Source organism: Dermochelys coriacea, chromosome 3, assembly GCF_009764565.3.
Source record: "Dermochelys coriacea isolate rDerCor1 chromosome 3, rDerCor1.pri.v4, whole genome shotgun sequence".
NCBI classification, from domain to species: Eukaryota; Metazoa; Chordata; order Testudines; family Dermochelyidae; genus Dermochelys; species Dermochelys coriacea.
The window spans coordinates 204,274,743-204,293,598 of NC_050070.1; the positions used below are offsets into that span (position 1 = coordinate 204,274,743).

General features: G+C 41.2%; 1 protein-coding gene across 5 annotated transcripts in view; it reads right to left on the minus strand.

Moving 5' to 3' along the window:
• Window positions 1-2,349: 2,349 nt before the first annotated feature.
• The window catches only part of LOC119852601 (GDNF-inducible zinc finger protein 1-like), a 28,997-nt gene continuing 12,490 nt past the window's right edge, over window positions 2,350-18,856 (minus strand). The window contains exons 3-8 of one of the 5 annotated variants that reach the window (XM_038393993.2): window positions 13,180-14,100; window positions 10,123-10,217; window positions 7,999-8,166; window positions 7,002-7,159; window positions 4,851-4,992; window positions 2,350-3,389 (exon numbers count right to left, since the gene is read on the minus strand). In XM_038393993.2, coding sequence (XP_038249921.1) covers window positions 3,310-3,389; window positions 4,851-4,992; window positions 7,002-7,159; window positions 7,999-8,166; window positions 10,123-10,217; window positions 13,180-14,100 — 1,564 coding nt within the window. In that variant the 3' untranslated portion in view covers window positions 2,350-3,309. Of the gene's footprint in view, window positions 3,390-4,043; window positions 4,993-7,001; window positions 7,160-7,998; window positions 8,167-8,203; window positions 8,536-10,122; window positions 10,218-13,179; window positions 14,101-18,856 lie in introns of those variants that run through there. The other 4 variants (XR_006280386.1, XM_038393992.2, XM_038393995.2 and 1 more) reach the window with 4 other exon arrangements.

An 18,856-nucleotide genomic window follows, 5' to 3' on the forward strand; every position in this document is an offset into this window, starting at 1 on the left:
CAGTAACAAGGGATCTGAGGAAGCTAATTCAAGGGAAATTAAAAGACACAGTCACAAGAGTGAAACGCCTGCAAGCTGCGGGGAAACTTTTTAAAAACACCCTCCCAGAAGCTCAAACTAGGGTGTATTACAGCCTCCAATCCCCTCCCCCAAAGGATAACAAAGCCACTGTGGCTAACTAAATAACAGAGTAAAAGAAGGGGTTAGAGACAAAAAGGCAATTTTTAAAACCCAGACGTCTAACCCTACTGAGGAAAACAGAAAGGAGCATAAACTCTGGCAAGTCGCATGTAAAAGTAGAATTAGGCAGGACAAAAACAAATGTGAAGAGCAACTAGCAATAGACACAAAAACCGCCAGCAATTTGAAAAATAGTATATCAGAAACAGGCAGCCTGCCAAAAAAAATCAGTAGGGCAATCAAGGTGCTAACGGAGCACTCAAGGAAGACAAGGCTGTTGCAGAGAAACTAAATAAATTCTTTGCATCAGTCTTCCCTGCAGAGGATGTGACGGAGATTCCCACACCTGAGCTGTTCTTTTTAGGTGACAAATTTCTCAGATTGAGATTCAATAGAGGGGGTTTTGGAACAAACTGAAAATTCAATGGTTTCAGAGTAGCAGCCGTGTTAGTCTGTATTCGCAAAAAGAAAAGGAGGACTTGTGGCACCTTAGAGACGAACAAATTTATTAGTCTCTAAGGTGCCACAAGTACTCCTTTTCTTTTTATGAAACAATGGGTTTATCATACACACTGTAAGGAGAGTGATCACTTAAGATAAGCCATCACCAGCAGCAGGGGGGGAAAGGAGGAAAACCTTTCATGGTGACAAGCAGAGGTAGGCTATTTCCAGCAGTTAACAAGAATATCTGACAGGTTTCAGAGTAGCAGCCCTGTAATATCTGAGGAACAGTGGGGGGTGGGGTGGGGTGGGGTGGGGGGGAGAAATACCATGGGGAAATAGTTTTACTTTGTGTAATGACTCATCCATTCCCAGTCTCTATTCAAGCCTAAGTTAATTGTATCCAGTTTGCAAATTAATTCCAATTCAGCAGTCTCTCGTTGGAGTCTGTTTTTGAAGCTTTTTTGTTGAAGGATAGCCACTCTTAGGTCTGTGATCGAGTGACCGGAGAGATTGAAGTGTTCTCCAACTGGTTTTTGAATGTTATAATTCTTGACGTCTGATTTGTGTCCATTCATTCTTTTACGTAGAGACTGTCCAGTTTGACCAATGTACATGGCAGAGGGGCATTATTATACACAACTGAAAACAGTATTAAGTGTAGGGATTGCTATCTGTATCATCTATAATTTAGGTTTCAGAGTAGTAGCCGTGTTAGTCTGTATTCACAAAAAGAAAAGGAATACTTGTGGCACCTTAGAGACTAACAAATTTATTTGAGCATAAGCTTTCGTGAGCTACATCGAATGCGTCCAATGAAGTGAGCTGTAGCTCATGAAAGCTTATGCTCAAATAAATTTGTTAGTCTCTAAGGTGCCACAACTACTCCTTTTCTTTTTAACTATAATTTAGGGATCTAAATAAAATTGGCCTCATTTTTTCCAAAGATAATAAGTGCTTAAAGCCCCCATTAACTCCAGTGGAGGTTATGGGTACTCAGTACACCTGATTATCAGGCTACTTTTATTTAGGAGCCTTACTTCACAAAACATTAGCTGTTTTGTAGGCTACCATCAGTCATGACCAGGACTTTGCATAGCATTTCTCTCAAATTTAAGAACACAGATGCAGACTCACCCTCAAATTAATTATTCACACCCCAGCTAGCAGAAAACGTTTAATCATCAGAGTACATTGAGACTAGCACTTATTTCTTTGCTGCCATTCAGACAATGGAGCACTCTCTCCAAGAGCATGGGGAAGAGACTCCCATCTGCAGAAGAGGTGGATGCTCTCTGCATTCACACAATGGGTACTTGCTCATGTCAGAGCTGCAAATACAGAACAAAAAGATCACAGGAGCTAGGGTGACCAGATAGCAAATGTGAAAAATCGGAACAGGGGGTGGAGGATAATAGGCACCTATATAAGAAAAAGCCCTGAATATTAGGACTGTCCCTATAAAATCGGGACATCTGGTCACCCTAACAGGAGCAGGCTGATACCTCCCCCAGGAAGTCCCCTCACTTCCAAGGTAGATGACTCCACTGAACAGCAGGAGTTGAGAGGGTCATATCAGTCCATCTTATTTATTCAGTGGGCTCTTGGGGAAGATCATGATAGATCCAGGAGCTATCCTAGGGCACAGAGAGAGCTGTACCATTACAATTTCTGCAGCTCATCTTAGACCAAGAGAAAGGAGATACATCTCTCCTCAGAAGACAATGTATGTGCGAGTCAGGGGACAGAAGGCAGAGAAGCAGGAATAGGGTTGTTCTGCAGCACAGGAGCTGGAAGGCTCACATTTTAAGTTCTTTACTGGGTATTTTCTCACACCATTGCTCACCTCTTGTGCAGTATCAAAGGAGCATTGCTATTTTCATCTTCCCTCGAGCCTAAAAGCATTTCTATTTTTTTTTGTCTTTTTTTATGTAGGCAACACAGATCTGTATACTCAGAAGCTTTCAAAACCTCTGAGTACTAACACAATTGCTTTGTCTCCTAGTTTAAACTGCACAACACACGCCACACAAACAACCCTGGTTTTGCAAGTATTAGAGCTCTCCTCACTGACACTAGCTCTCTGCATTAAAAGCGTGGAATTTTCCATGGAGCAGAGCACTCATTCTAAACAGATTCGGATGCTGTGATTTTTTTCCACATATGATGTTCTGAATAGTGTTCTCTGCATTAAAGAGGCAAGATGCTCCTGCAGAGTTTCCTAACCTATCTTCGTCATTGGTGATCCCTCGAGGTCGAGGATGATCTCTTTCACAGGTTTTATTTTTTATGGGTTCTTTGGTGACTGAGGAGTCCAATCCTGGAGCTGCAGGCTCATTGGCAGATGTTGCATGTGGTGTTGGAAGTCAGGATTGGGCCACAACTGCTGCATGACCGTCGTCTTTCCTTTCTTTTCTGGCATTTTTCTGTGACCAAGGCAAAGCAATTTTCCTCAAAAGTGGACGTTCCTTCTCTGACAAGTCTTCGCCAGTTATCCCTAGCCTGGGCTGCTATCTCCTAGTGCGTGGTGTCAATGCCACATCTCTTGATGTTTATCTTGAGGGTGTCTTTAAAGCGTTTCTTTTGGCCTCCCCGTCCTTTGGTGAGTTGGGCGTATAGCAATTGTTTTGGTACGCGTACATCAGGCATACACACAGTGCCCACTCCATCTCAGCTGGTGCTGGATAATCACTGAAGATGTTGACCTCTGTGAGGACACTGACTCTGATGTTCCCAACCAAGGCCCCAGAGGGAATGATGAGCAAGCCCTGTAAGGCATTAGCTACTGACATTAATGAGACCTAAATTTGTGCATAAGTGCTTTGCTGAATCAGGGCTGTCAGTCATTATTTACCCAGTTTGACCAATCAAGTTGCTCCTATCCCAAAATCAAGAAAATTCAATAATCTCCTGCCCCCAACTACACAAACATTTTCTAAAAAATCATATTAATGCAACATGAGATTTTAGAACATATGACCAATTTAATCCCTGATGTAATTCCATTGGTTTTGGAACTACATCAACAATGAATCTGGCCCATAATCAGGCAATTCAAAAGTATTGTTTCCAGCACAATTGTTTCAATCCCCCACACTGAACACACTGTGTAGTAAGACACACATTTAACACCATTCTCAATAATACAAAATACTAAATATGTGCAATGGTGCTCTGTATTACAATTCGTCTCGGAAACAAAGCTCTGAATGTCCTGACTTTGGCGCATTTAAGATCTCAATATTATTATATGCAGTTTTTTGAATAATAAAAGGATTGTAATCTTCAGAGGTGTTTAGAATCTACAACTCTTATGAAAGCCATTGGGGATTTGAATGCTCAACTACATCCCATGCAAAAGACCATTTCTTTTAATCTAAGGTTGTTCAGTCAACCTTTGAATTATAAAACTGAGCCCATAATTCACAGCTCCTTATTATTTATTATACATATGGACCTAAGAGATGTTCTATCCCCTTTTAAGAAATAATTTTGAAGTTTATTTTACAGTATACAAAGAAATTATATTTAAGAGTTAAAAGCAAATATCACAGTGTCAAGACAAAATGAACCATCGAAAGCTGGGAAACAGCATATACCACCGACTTGTATCATTAAACAGCTACATTCTAGTTGGTTTATAACATTACACAGCAAATATTTGAACATTTTTGTATTGACCAAGAAAGTTAAAAATACTTTACAATAAAATATGTACCAATAAATTATATACAGCATAGGTTATCATTTTATGTAGATTGTTCTAAACATAGTATCTTTATTATAAAGACAATTTATAAGAACACTATTATATATGTGCATGTATATATAGATACAAACACAAAAACTAACATATATACTTTAATTAAATGGGTATTTTACTGTGTGATATATTCAAGATATTTTTAAAAAATAAAATTCTGTACATAGGTCTAACACCTAATTGGCATAAATAGTTTACCATAAGAAGATAAAAAACTGCAATGTAACATCTCGTATCAATTGCAAAAAGATAAGAGTATCTCACATAGCTTAAAAATGAAGCAGCTATATTGAAAAAAGATTTGAAATGTTTTCGTTCATAGTGTATCGAGAGATTTTATAGTTTTCTGGTTAGAGCAATAAGAGTTACAAGCATAAAAGGGAGTGATCAGCGTCTCGCATGTTAACACTAGATTGCCTCTGTTCTGCTTTTTTTACGCTAATGCTTTCTGGTTTATAAAGTTTACCTTGGTCAACTGACCAAATTTCAGGTGCTGAGTCCTCACCCATACAGACATCTGATAAGGTTTCTATTTTGGACCAATTATGGTCTTTTTTGGTAGTAAGATCTATTAAGAAACTTCTCCAGTGAGCATTCCGGTCATGGATCTAGGGGGGGAAAAAAACAAAGATTTTAGAGGAACGAAAAGTTTCTGAATAATAATTTAAAAACAATTGAAGATTTTACTTTCATTAACCATGTTCAAAATGGAATAGGGTTGATTTTAACATTCCGGTGGTGCACTGGGATGGGCGAAGGGGTTAGCTGGGCTCTGAAATGTGAGAATGATTCTACATTACTAATTCTGACCTATTTACTGTTCCAGATTCACTGCCATGACACAGTATTGGCAGAAATGTGACTCTGAGCACACAGGTGAATGCTAGACTTGACCAATGGAAATTGGGACAATCCTGATTTTCCTCCCCAAAGAAGTCACTTCAAGGACCCAAATGGCATCCTAGAGATCTTGCTCGCAGTCCAGTTTATCACCTGGAGCTGTGTGTCTTATCGGAACTCTGAGAATGTGTCTGAAGTTTCAAGAAATGGTAAGACACTATCTCATATCTACAGTATGAGGGTGAAACCACTTTCCACAGCATTTGTGATCAGAGCCCTGCAACCTGACCCAATCCCAGCAGAACCTGATTACAAGGGCTGGGTCCAGATCAGGTGGGAAAACAACCGGACTGTCTCTGGCTGGGGTGGGCTCTCCTCCTCCTGCCTGTGGCAGCTGCGTGCTCTGCTCCTGCCGGCCACTGCCACCTCACTGCTCTGCATGTGTTACAATCACGGAGTGAGTGCGTCAAAAAGTGGCAGTGACTCTCATTCCATAGTGCACCCAGCACAGTGGGGAGCAGCAGCCAGCAGGCTATGCAGCAGTCAGCACATTCAGCTGCCACCGTGCCAGCTCCACAGGCAGGAGGTGACGGTGATGCTGACTCAGGTTCGTGGAAAGGATTGGGGTCAGTTTGGGTCTCAGGCTCAGGTTGGGTGGGCTTAGGCCTGGTTCAGATTCAGGTTGGGCCTAAAAATTAGGCCCGAGGAGACCTCTAATTGTGATTTAAAAAAAAAAAAACAGCTATAGCAGCATCCTCTTTACATTAGCTAGGTTCTTGTCTTTCATCATGTTTCATTTCCTGTATGATCAGATTTTGCTGTTTAAAAATAACTGGATTTTAAGACCAGTTTGGCTGTCAGGCCTGAGAATTGGTACGTCATCTGGTCCATGACTAGGGCACCTAGGGGCTACAACAGTATAAATAATAGGTCTGTCAATTAATATCAGTTAACTCAAGCAATTACGCAAATCATGTCCTCTGGAATGGTGGTTGAAGCATTGAGGGGCATATGAATGTTTAGCATATCTGGCATGTAAATACATTGCAATGCCAGCTGCAGCAGTGCCATGCAAACATCTGTTCTCACTTTCAGGTGCCATTGTAAATAAGAAGCAGGCAGCATTATCTCCCGTAAATGTAAACAAACTTGTTTGTCTTAGCAACTGGCTGAACAAGAAGTAGGACTGAGTGGACTTGTAGGTGCTAAAGCTTTACATTGTTTTGTTTTTGAGTGCAGCTATGTAACAAAAAAATTTTCTACATTTTTAAGTTACAAGAAATACTATTTCTTTTATCTTTTTTCAGTGCAAATATTTGTAATAAAAAATAATAATATAAACTGAGCACTGTGCACATTATATTCCGTGTTGTAGTTGAAATCAATATATTTGAAAATGTAGAACATTCACAAATATTTATAACACATTTAAATTGGTATTCAATTATTGTTTAACAATGCGATTAAACCTGTGATTAATCGCCACTATTTTTTTTAAATCTCGCAATTAATTGCGATTATTTCTTGTAATCATTTGACAACCCTAATAAATAATATTAAAAGCCTGATGTAATTGTAAATTAGCATCCGAATCCTCCCCGTCATCCTAATAGGATTTATTTTTCATAAGGAATCAAAACTGAAGCATCAAATCTAATCCCTAATAAATTTAAAAAAAAAATCAGCTGCAGAAATGTAGCTCCCTGCCCCTTTCATCTCTAATTAAACTTCTGTACTGCAGTTTAATTGCTACAAAGGCAGCAGAGAGGCAACGTACCGATACGTGTCTCCGTAAGGTGGACATGTCTGTGAAGGTTCGCTCACAAGCCCTGCACTTGTATGGTTTTTCACCGGTGTGAATACGCTGGTGACGCCTGAGAGCTCCTTGCTGAGTAAATGTTTTTCCGCACTGTTCACAGAAATATGGACGTGTCTCTGCAAATGAACAAAACCCACAACCGCTGAAGATCAGTCCCTTTGGGCCTGATCCTGCAGACGCATCAGTACATGCTTAATTTTACTTATGTGAGTAACAGGACTATTTATGTGAGCAATGCTGGATTAAAGCACTTGCACAACAGCCCTGACTCCCACAATCATGTGATGAATATTTCTAGCCCCCCTAGCGGTGAAGAAAAGCTTGAAAAAGTGACCCAAGTGAAACTGATCCAGCAGGGCCTGGCTGAGTTTCCAAACGGAGGTGCAACAGCCAATAGAACCAGGGAGGTAGCTACCTGGCCCCATCCTCTCTACTAAAGCAGATCAGGCCCCTCTTCCGGGGAATGCTACCTTGCTACTTTTGAGCATAAGTCCTGCCACAGTCCACCCTCTGCTAGGGTGATGGCCATGGAGGATGGGCATTTGGGGGGGTGTACAGGGCTCTGGATTGCTTTAGTCAGGCTCTGCAAATAATTAAAGTTAAGAATGTGCGTAAGTGTTTGCAGGATAAAGGTCTTCGAGAAAGAATTTCTGAACAAGGAGTCAAACTGCACTTGACCCAATGTAACCAACTACCATACATTGTATCTCGGAGGCAATGCAGGGTATATTAGTTATTTTTTAAATACTGTATGAATTTTTTTTTCCTTTACAAAAAATATGAGTAAGCATGAACTCTGGCTCCAAATCAATCCCCAACTCACTATACTTATGTAGCCCATCAAAAAGATTGTTGAGTGAAAGGCTAACGTTTCTTTTGCAAACAATTTCAGATCCAAACTTCCACCAGTATCTATTCATCTACTGCCAAAAACAACATCTGTTTGCTTTGTTACCTGCATGAACGTTACTGTGTTGGGCTAGTGAGGCTCTCAGTCCAAACGTTTTCCCACAAACATCACATTTATAGGGCTTAGCTCCCATGTGGCATCGCTTATGGCATTTTAAGTACTCATTGGTGGCAAAATGTTTTCCACACACGTCACATTTAAAGAGACGCTCTCCTATAAAAAAAACAAAAGACAATCTGAATTCTCTTACCAGTTACCTCCGTAATCTCTTCCTGGCGAAGTCTGATGTTTTGTTGTATTTTGCCCATGCTAATCCTCCTGCTCTCTTTGACACATTTGATCAGTCCTTTCTCCTGGACTACCATTAACCTTTTGATTTCATGAGTCTCTGCTCTCTTGGTTTTCAACTGACTTCCCCTCCAGCATGCTTTGTTGGCAACTCTCAGGAGTCTGACTCCTTTTTTCCCTCTTCACCATATCCCTATGTGACCTCATTAAGAACAGAAGAACGGCCATACTGGGTCAGACCAATGGTCCATCTAGCTCAGCATCCTGTCTTCCAACAGTGGCCAATGCCAGGTGCCCCAGAAAGAATGAATAGAACAGGTAATCATTGAGTGATCCATCCCCTGTCATCCATGCCCAGCTTCTGGCAAACAGAGGCTCTAGGGACACCATCCCTGACCATTCTGTCTTATAGCCCTTGACGGACCTATCTTCCGTGAATTTATCTAGTTCTTTTTTGAACCCTGTTATCATTTTGGCCTTCATAACATCCCCTGGCAACAAGTTCCACAGGTTGACTGAGCGTTGTGTGAAGAAATACTTCCTTTTGTTTGTTTTAAACCTGCTGCCTATTGATTTCATTGGGTGACCCCTAGTTCTTGTGTTATGCAAAGGAGAAAGTAACACTTCCTTATTCATGTTCTCCACACTGGTCAAGATTTCATAAGCCTCTACCACACCCCCTTAGTCATCTCTTTTCCAAGCTGAAAAATCTCAGTCTTTTTAATCTCTCCTCATATGAAAGCTGTTCTATACCCCAATCATTTTTGCTGTCCTTCTCTGTACCCTTTCCAATTCTAATATATAGAAGAGATGGGGTGACCAGATCTGCACGCAGTATTCAAGAAGTGGGCGTACCATGGATTTATATAGAGGCATTATGATATTTTCTGTATTGTTATCTATTACTTTCCGAATGGTTCCTAACATTCTGTTAGCTTTTTTGGCTGCCATTGCACACTGTGCAAATATTTTCAGAGAACTATCCACAGTGACTCCAAGGTCTCTTTCTTGAGTGGTACCAGCTAATTTAGATCCCATCATTTTATATGTACAGTAGAACCTCAGAGTTACGAACACCTCAGGAATGGAGTTTGTTTGTAACGCTGAACAAAACGTTATGATTCTTTCAAAAGTTTACAACTGAACATTGACTTAATGCAGCTTTGAGACTTTGTTATGCAGAAGAAAAATGCTTTTAACCATCTTAATTTAAATGAAAAAAGCACAGAAAGTTTCCTTACTTTGCCAAATCTTTTTTTAAAAACTTTCCCTTTTTATTAGTAGTTTACATTTATCACAGTACTATATTGTATTTGTTTTTTTAATCTGTTTCTGCTGCTGATGATTGTATACTTCTGGTTCCAAATGAGGGCTGTGGTTGACTGGTCAGTTTGTAACTCTGGTGTTCGTAACTCTGAGGCTCTACTGTATAATTGGCATTATGTTTTCTAGTGTGCATTATTTGGAAGAAGAAATTCAATATTGATAAAATGCAATTTTGTTGCCCAGTCACCCAGTTTTGTGAGGTCCCTTTCCAACTCTTCACAATGTGCTTCGACTTAACCATTTACTCATTCGGCCTTAGTTGTCGTTTCTATGCAGATGACTCCCAAAATCCCTCTCTCTATCCCAATATCTTTCTTCAGTCTTGCATCTCAGACAGGCTTTCTGATGTCTACCTATCCAGGTACCCACATGGCCCTCATCATATAAGAGCCTCCTGTGAGTTAAAAATAGAAAGTCCACTTCCCTGCCGCCAAGAGACTTAGGAATTTGGATGATTTCTGTTCTACCGGGATGTCCTGCAGACAAATTGTATTCAACCTGACCAAATAGAGCCGAGAATGGTACAGGGAGGGGCCCAGAGTGTTTAATTCCTACCTGTATGTGTCCTCTTGTGACCATTTAGTTTGCCTTTGTCAGCAAAGCAAGCTCCGCAGTCCTCACAAATATATGGCTTTTCTCCTGTATGAGACCTACAGGCAGTGAAACACAGAGAGATATTGAGAAAACACAGCTAGATAGGCAGTGCTTAATTTGTAATGAAAGAAGTGCCAGGGCTCAAGCTATTTTTTTCCTTTCATAACTGAGGCAGCAAGCTCAGGTGCCAGGGCTATGAACTGAGGTGCCAGGGCTATGAACTACCAAGCTTAGACATTCCAGGGCTCAGCCCTGGCAAGCCCCAGCACAAATTAAGCACAGTAGACAGGGGGGATATTAAATAGCATTTCCTCTTGAAATTAATTTCCTGTTCTGTGGATGTTACAGTCCCGGAGAGTTTGCCGAGATTTTCTATGTGGGAGTTGGCATAAATGTGTTCAGCTCAGCAAGGAAATTGAAGGTTTGCATGCATATTACATCAAAGATGCATGCAGCCCCTAAGGTGTACTGTTGCAATGAATGACCCTATCTGATGCTTGGAATTTTGCATGAATATTGTGCGGGGGAGAGGGGAAGGGGGTGTCTAGAGAACCCTTGGTAAAGACATTTATACTCCTCAGATCGAGTAAGTCAGTGTAGCTTCATTAATCTGAAGGAGCTCGGCTGACTCACTGCAACTCAGGATCATTCCCTTACACTGCCTTACAGGGAAGCATGCAAGATTTTCCTCTGGCTGTTCCTTTCTTTTTCTTCCTTCGTGCCTCAAAAGCAGTATCAGCCCTAAGACTCTGTGGCCTAAAGCACGGACAGCCCAACTGTACTATTGTCCTATACTGGCTGCTAGACGATACAGCAGAGCATAGGCACCGACTTCCCCTCTGCCCGATGGGTGCTCGACCCCTCCAACCCCTGGCCCCGCCCCTGTACCACCCTCACCCCACCCCCATTCCACCCCTTCCCCAAAGTCCCCGCCCCCCAGCCTGCCCCTTTTCCGCCTCCTCTCCTGAGCGTGCCATGTCCCCGCTTCTCCCCCTCCCTCCCAGAAAGTCCTAAGCACAGCCAAACAGCTTTTAGGTGGCAGGGAAGAGTTGGGAGGGAGGGGGAGGAGTGGAGACGTAGCACGCTGGGGGATGGGCAGAAGGAGGTGAGGGGTGGGAGCTTGGCTGCTGGTGGATGCAGAGCACCCACTCATTTTTCCCCGTGGGTGCTCCACCTCTGGAGCACCCACAGAGTTGGCACCTATGTACCAGAGTGATGAAGCGAATATCCTATTCCTCTGAGAAGTCCCAATACTGATAAACTCCTTGTGAGAGTATATGTGTGCTCTTGCTGTGATCCAGCCAGGAACTGATAAAGCCAGGGGTTATTTCAAATAAAAGGGCTGCTTGTCTATCTTAGCAGGTGAATGAGGCAAAGGAGAGAGAAAAACAGTGAGTGCAGACAGACAAGACCAGGTGACCTGAAGAAGAGCTCTGTGTGGCTTGAAAGCTTGTCTCTCACCCCCACAGAAGTTGGTCCAATAAAATATTGACTCATCCACCTCTCTAACATCCTGGGGCCAACCTGGCTACAACTGCACTACATACAACATGTGGTTCCTAGAAATTTACACAAGTATATTACTTTAGTTTATCCTTAAGACTGTATTTGTCTTTTGGAAGAAAAAAAACCTCACATGTAGCAGATATCAATGACCTCACTATTTATAAGTGTGACGAACGTACTGGGGCAGATACTCCATTGGTGTAAATTGACACAGCAGAAAGATTTAGTCCCACTGATCTCAATTTAAATACTGGCTTTTCAAAAATTCTACTTTAGTTTTAGTTATCTTGGGCCTCATTGATGGATCTGCTTTTTCCCCTCTGGCTCCAGAAAGACTAGCCTCTGAAGGTTATTTCTTATGACACAAATAGCAGAGAAGAACCAGAACTTACAAAAGACTGGCGGCTGCTGCTTTGGTAGTTGTGACGGCAATGTGGATGTGTTTTCTTTCCTTATGTTAGCAGCAGATCTCTCCAGGCTCCTACGGTGTGTTCTGGACTACCATTCTCAACATGTGTAAATCACACAAACTGATTTGCACCAGCTGAGAGTCAGGCCCTTGGTCTTTAACTCAGGAGGATGTTCCCACTTTTAAAGAGCGAGGTTGCTAAGGAAAATCTTGCACGATACATTTAAGAATATCCACATGGAATCTGATTTTAAACTGACTAAAACAAAGATATTCTGAGTCAATCGTCCCGCATCTGTAACTTTCTGTGCTGTGTTTTCACATTCCAGCTCATACTATATGATATGCAAGATCATGCACTGTTTTGAGACATCAGTCAAAATGCTGCACATTGTACAAGAGGTGGCATGCAAACAAACCCTGAACTTCCTTGATTTGTTGGTGTAATTCTGACTTTCTGGTCTAGATCTTATACCAATGTAAATCAGCAGAGCTCAACGGGACTTTGATGGCATTTTCTATGTATATATCTTAGGCACTTAACACTGATGTATCTAAGCACCTCCACAGTCTTTTTAACGTATTTCTCCTCAACACTCCTGTGAGGTAGGGCAGTGCTATTGTCCCCATTTTACAGGTGGAGAACTGAGGCACGGAGAGACTAAATGACATGCCCAAGGTCACATACAAAGTCTGTGACAGACAACGGGATTGAACCTGGGCCTCCTAAATCTGAGACTAGTGCCCTAACCACTGAGCAATTCTTGCCCTCTTGCCATTTTTTACACTAGCTGAGGATCTGGCTCAATCTTATTTGGAAGTAATCCCTATATGTTTGCCTATGTATGAATGGTACTGCTATGTTTTAAGTCTTTCCCAAGGGTGAGATAATGACCCTGGAGTAGACAAACAACTTTACATAAATAAAAGAACTACACTTTGTTATTCATTGATATTACAGGCCAACATAAATCCAAGCATTCCTCTATTACATGGATACTGCAGAAAAATGACTGGGGGACAGTGGGTCGTCCAAGGGAAGGAATGCTGAAGCAGGGTGCATGCAGGGTTCAGTAACGGGAGAAGCGGTACTGTAGGCTGACCTGGTGTGGATCTTAAGCTGTGATGGCTGTGCAAATCTGGAATGACAAATGCTACATTCGTAGGGTTTTTCCCCTGTATGTGTCCGCATGTGAAACACCAATGCAGTTCGAGAGCTCAGAATCTTCCCACAGACCGAACACAGTGGGCGCTTCACTCTCCCTTCATGCTTCCGCATATAATGTGTCCTCACGTCTCTCTTTCTTTTAAACGTAGCATTGCAGAGGGTGCAGGCAAACTGCCTTTCTTCAGTATGGACACACGCTCTGTGCTCTTTCCAGCTGTTGTAGCTAGCAAATGACTTGCTACAGATATCACACTGATAGACTTTACCGGGCAAGGACTGATGGACATCTTTGCAGTGATCCACGTATTTTTTCCGAGAGACGAACTGCTCATCACATTTATCACATGTTATAACATAGGCAGACTTCTTAGTTACTCGGGCCTTAGTTACCTTCTTTATTTTAAAGTCTTCACCCGATTCATTTTCTTCAGCATCTTTATCATTAGAGGAGTCATCGTCATCATCTGTACTAACATCCTCGTTATGTTTACCATCTGCTTCAGAATAAACTGCATTGTAATCTCCCTCCTCTTCCCCCTTCACATTAGTTCCTTCTTCATCCTCATCCCCATCTTCATTTTCATCTTCTCTGTTAGCTTCAGCTTCATCATATGGCCCCTTCCTTTCTTCCCCTTCATTGCAGCAATCCACTTGTGCATTAGATGAGCTCCCTGGTTCTTCCTCGTCCATGGCTTCTTTGCTCCTGGTAGCTTTTCGCAACCCAGTATCTGCCCCATCCCATCTTGCTTTGCTAATATCTGTTTCACAGTACGTTGCATCTGGTCTCTCTGCAGGTGGAACTATCATCCAGTAGACTGGCATAAGCTTCCTGTCTTGCCCAGATTCATGTATTTTTCTGTTCAAAACAGAACACAACCATAGTAGGTTAAACACCTGGTTTTATATGCATGCACACCGAAGGAATCGGGTTTCTCATATTCATTTTAATGTTGCCTTTCACAAACTAGTAGAACATCTAGAACAAGAGAGCAAGGAAATATTGTAGAAAGGTGAGACCAGATAATTAACGACAACTGAAGTGTCTTATGCAAGTTATTCTGTAGAAGCATTACTTAAACCATTGGGTATCCTTGCTTTCACAGCTAGCAATGGATATTACACTGAGGGACTGGCAGAAGTTTAAAACCAGAAGGCCATCAGGAAAGGACTCTCTCTAAAGCAAACTTGTGTGTTACCTGATTAATATCATGACTATAAATGCAGTCTAACAAATGGGTTCTTACAAGTACAACTTAACATCCTCTTGCTTTACTTTTAATTAAATTAAGAGCAATTAAATACTAAATGGCATACTTTTAAATATCTACTGCATTTGACCCTTAGTACCTCCTTAAAGAAGCACATTGTATTTGCCACATTTGACCCTGAAACAATTTGTGTGTGATTCTCAACCAACAAAACCGATGTTTCACTTTAATTGAAAGGTTAAGAATTTCATTGTAGGCCATATGTGATTTCCCCACAATGCAAAGGCACTATTCAGCTCTAAGATACATGGAAAAAATTCCCATTGTTTTCACACAGGACATGTGCATGGAAAGGTGGATAAGAAAGCAGAACTGGGATTCATCACTTCAGCGTAATCTTGAGTTCACTGTTACAATACAGTAATTCCACCATGATTTCAACAATTTCCATCCCACCATCAACCTCAGCCTGGACCAGTCCACACAAGAGATCCACTTCCTGGACACTACGGTGCTAATAAGCGATGGTCACATAAACACCACCCTATATCGGAAACCTACTGACCGCTATTCTTACCTACATGCCTCTAGCTTTCATCCAGATCATACCACACGATCCATTGTCTACAGCCAAGCTCTACGATATAACCGCATTTGCTCCAACCCCTCAGACAGAGACAAACACCTACAAGATCTCTATCATGCATTCTTACAACTACAGTACCCACCTGTTGAAGTGAAGAAACAGACTGACAGAGCCAGAAGAGTACCCAGAAGTCACCTACTACAGGACAGGCCCAACAAAGAAAATAACAGAACGCCACTAGCCATCACCTTCAGCCCCCAACTAAAACCTCTCCAACGCATCATCAAGGATCTACAACCTATCCTGAAGGACGACCCATCACTCACAGATCTGGGGAGACAGGCCAGTCCTTGCTTACAGACAGCCCCCCAATCTGAAGCAAATACTCACCAGCAACCACACAACAGAACCACCAACCCAAGAACCTATCCTTGCAACAAAGCCCGTTGCCAACTCTGTCCACATATCTATTCAGGGGACACCATCATAGGGCCTAATCACATCAGCCACACTATCAGAGGCTCGTTCACCTGAGCATCTACCAATGTGATATATGCCATCATGTGCCAGCAATGCCCCTCTGCCATGTACATTGGTCAAACTGGACAGTCTCTATGTAAAAGAATGAATGGACACAAATCAGACGTCAAGAATTATAACATTCAAAAACCAGTTGGAGAACACTTCAATCTCTCTGGTTTCAGAGTAGCAGCCGTGTTAGTCTGTATTCGCAAAAAGAAAAGGAGTACTTGTGGCACCTTAGAGACTAACAAATTTATTAGAGCATAAGCTTTCGTGAGCTACAGCTCACTTCATCGGATGCATTTGGTGGAAAAAACAGAGGGGAGATATCTCTCTGGTCACTCGATTACAGACCTAAGAGTGGCTATCCTTCAACAAAAAAGCTTCAAAAACAGACTCCAACGAGAGACTGCTGAATTGGAATTAATTTGCAAACTGGATACAATTAACTTAGGCTTGAATAGAGACTGGGAATGGATGAGTCATTACACAAAGTAAAATTATTTCCCCATGTTATTTCTCCCCCCCACTGTTCCTCAGATACTGTTCCACTGTTCCTTGTTAACTGCTGGAAATAGCTTACCTTGCTTGTCACCATGAAAGGTTTTCCTCCTTTCCCCCCCTGCTGCTGGTGATGGCTTATCTTAAGTGATCACTCTCCTTACAGTACAAAGAAAAGGAGTACTTGTGGCACCTTAGAGACTAACAAATTTATTAGAGCATAAGCTTTCGTGAGCTACAGATCACTTCATCGGATGCATCCGATGAAGTGAGCTCTAGCTCACGAAAGCTTATGCTCTAATAAATTTGTTAGTCTCTAAGGTGCCACAAGTACTCCTTTTCTTTTTGCGAATACAGACTAACACGGCTGCTACTCTGAAACCTATGGAAAGATATGCAGTGTTTGGTTTTTAAACAAATTAGAAATGTCATTGAAGGTGTAAACTTTATGCAATGACATGCCTACTTTGTGCATGCAATTATACAAAGCAAATCTGTTTACCATAATCGACTATCTGCACAAACAGTAATCTGTCTTTTTAACAGTGTTACTACAGTACTTAGCGCAACAGAATCCCAATACTTAACTAGAACCCTTAGGCACTATCATAATACCAATAAACAAGAACATAACACAAACATTTTCTTATAAAAATACTAGCAGTTTGCAACATCTCTATTTGTATAAATTGCAGCACCAACAGTTTTCTTATTTATTTAAGACCAGAAAGAGATATCTCAGTGTTCATAAGGGTAAGTATATCAAAACCTGTCTCAAAGAAATTGGTAATCCTGCATAGTCTAAATTTGAACTCTTAATAACCACAAATTTAAAACAAATTATTTGGGAGATTTCTGCACGAGATTGATCTGCTTTCCCTCTGCAGGTGATGATAAGAACACAGAACATGAAACAGAGTGCCACACTGCATTCTTTTGAGAAATTACAGTTTGTGTGCTGGGCACACGAAAGACTGATACTGTGCAACTGTAAATGCTTTAAAAGTCTGGAATTATCTGCTCATCCTGCTATTGTGAATTTCACTCCTACTGTACTACTTCATTTATTTTTCTACTCCTATGTGTTCAGTCTGCATTTTCCTAAAATTTAGCCTCATTGAACCCTCTTCTTTGAGCTCACTGTTTATACTATATAGTATATATATACACACACTAATTCTTTCTGTCAATCACATTTCTCTTCCTTAGTACCTTTGTTTCTTTCTCACTACACACATCAGTGTCACACAAAAGTCTCTGCATGCAGATTTTCTTCAGAAACAGACGGATGGTATCTTTTTACATATGTAATCTCATGAGGGGATTCTTTAAAGTGTCAATGTTATTGATTAATAAATGCATTAATAACATTTAAGAAAGAATTATATATATATATAGGGATAAAATTATTCTCTGTAGTTGCATTAGCTAGGATAAAGTTACAGGGGTCAATAATCCTCATGCTTGAGTGGAAGCATGGTCTTGTGGTGAAGGTGCGGGACTGGACTCAGAAGATCTGGGTTCAATTCCTAGATCTGCTACAGGCTTCTTGTTTCATCATGAGCAATTTCTCTGTGTCCTAGTTCCCTGTTGGGAAGATAATACAGCAGGGTGGATATGATTTAAATCATTAGTCAGGAAGACTTGATTTAATCATGGTTTTCTACATAAAAGTGCATTCTTGTTGGTTGTTATAACCTTAATACATATTTTTCACAACTCAGAGATAGATGTAGGTTTCATTTTTAGAAGGTACGCACTATGCATTTTTAAAGTGATTTATTTTGAAAAAATGTCAGATTAGTTTTACAGCTATATCAGAAAATGAATGACTGTTTGGTTATTTCATTTACCAAAGGTAACTGAAGCAGATATTTATGAAGTCATTGGGAGGTGAACTATCTCCAATTCAACAGGCTAATCATCAGGCCAGTTTCGTCCTGGTGGCTGCTCTAATTTATGTCAGCTGCCTATGACTCCAACATGGGTTATGGCAGTCAGAAAATGGGAGTATAGGGATATACCCCCTATACATCCACAAGGAGCACGGTGAAGTAGGGGCATTATGGTGGCATGGTCTCAACAAAGGATTCCTCCATACTGGAACCATCCTCTTATTGGCAACTATTACAGTTTTAGGGCTGCTTTGAGTTGACTCCAACACAACAGATCTGGGCCCAGGATTTCAACTGTACAGGACTCCGGAGAAGAGAAAAATAAAAACGTATATATTTAAATACCTCTCATATAACCTAACATTTCTTTTCCATATTTAATAGTGCCAATACCTTCGGACCTCCCAAAACATGTATGTCACTTATTTGACTTGGCCTTTTCCACGGCTGGGGAAGCAGAGGACAGAGGTATGAGTATGAGGGTCATAATAGGAGGACTGAATCTCTGAAAAAGTCTGAAGAGGGTCCTGGAATCAGTTCAGGAGTCAGGAGGGCTGTAACAGCTGAAAGTCAGGAATTCTGTCCTGGGTCAATGGGAATTCTATATTTATGCTCTCATAAAAATCAAATTCTGTCTGTTTGCAGATCTGGAGACTGCTGTGAAATGTTACTGATTTGTTTCTAGTCAGTCAGTGCAGAAAAGGCCTGTGTGAAAGCCAACACGACCTAGACACAGCCTACAGGGCATAGGATCAAATAAAAATAGATTTGTGATCATCGTTAGCCAGGTTTTGCTCATTTTTAGCACATCTCAGTTCTCCCGGGCTCATGTTTGAAACCCAAAGGCTGAGACATTCAAAGCCATTAAAAGGGATTTAGCTGCACAACTCCCAATAATTC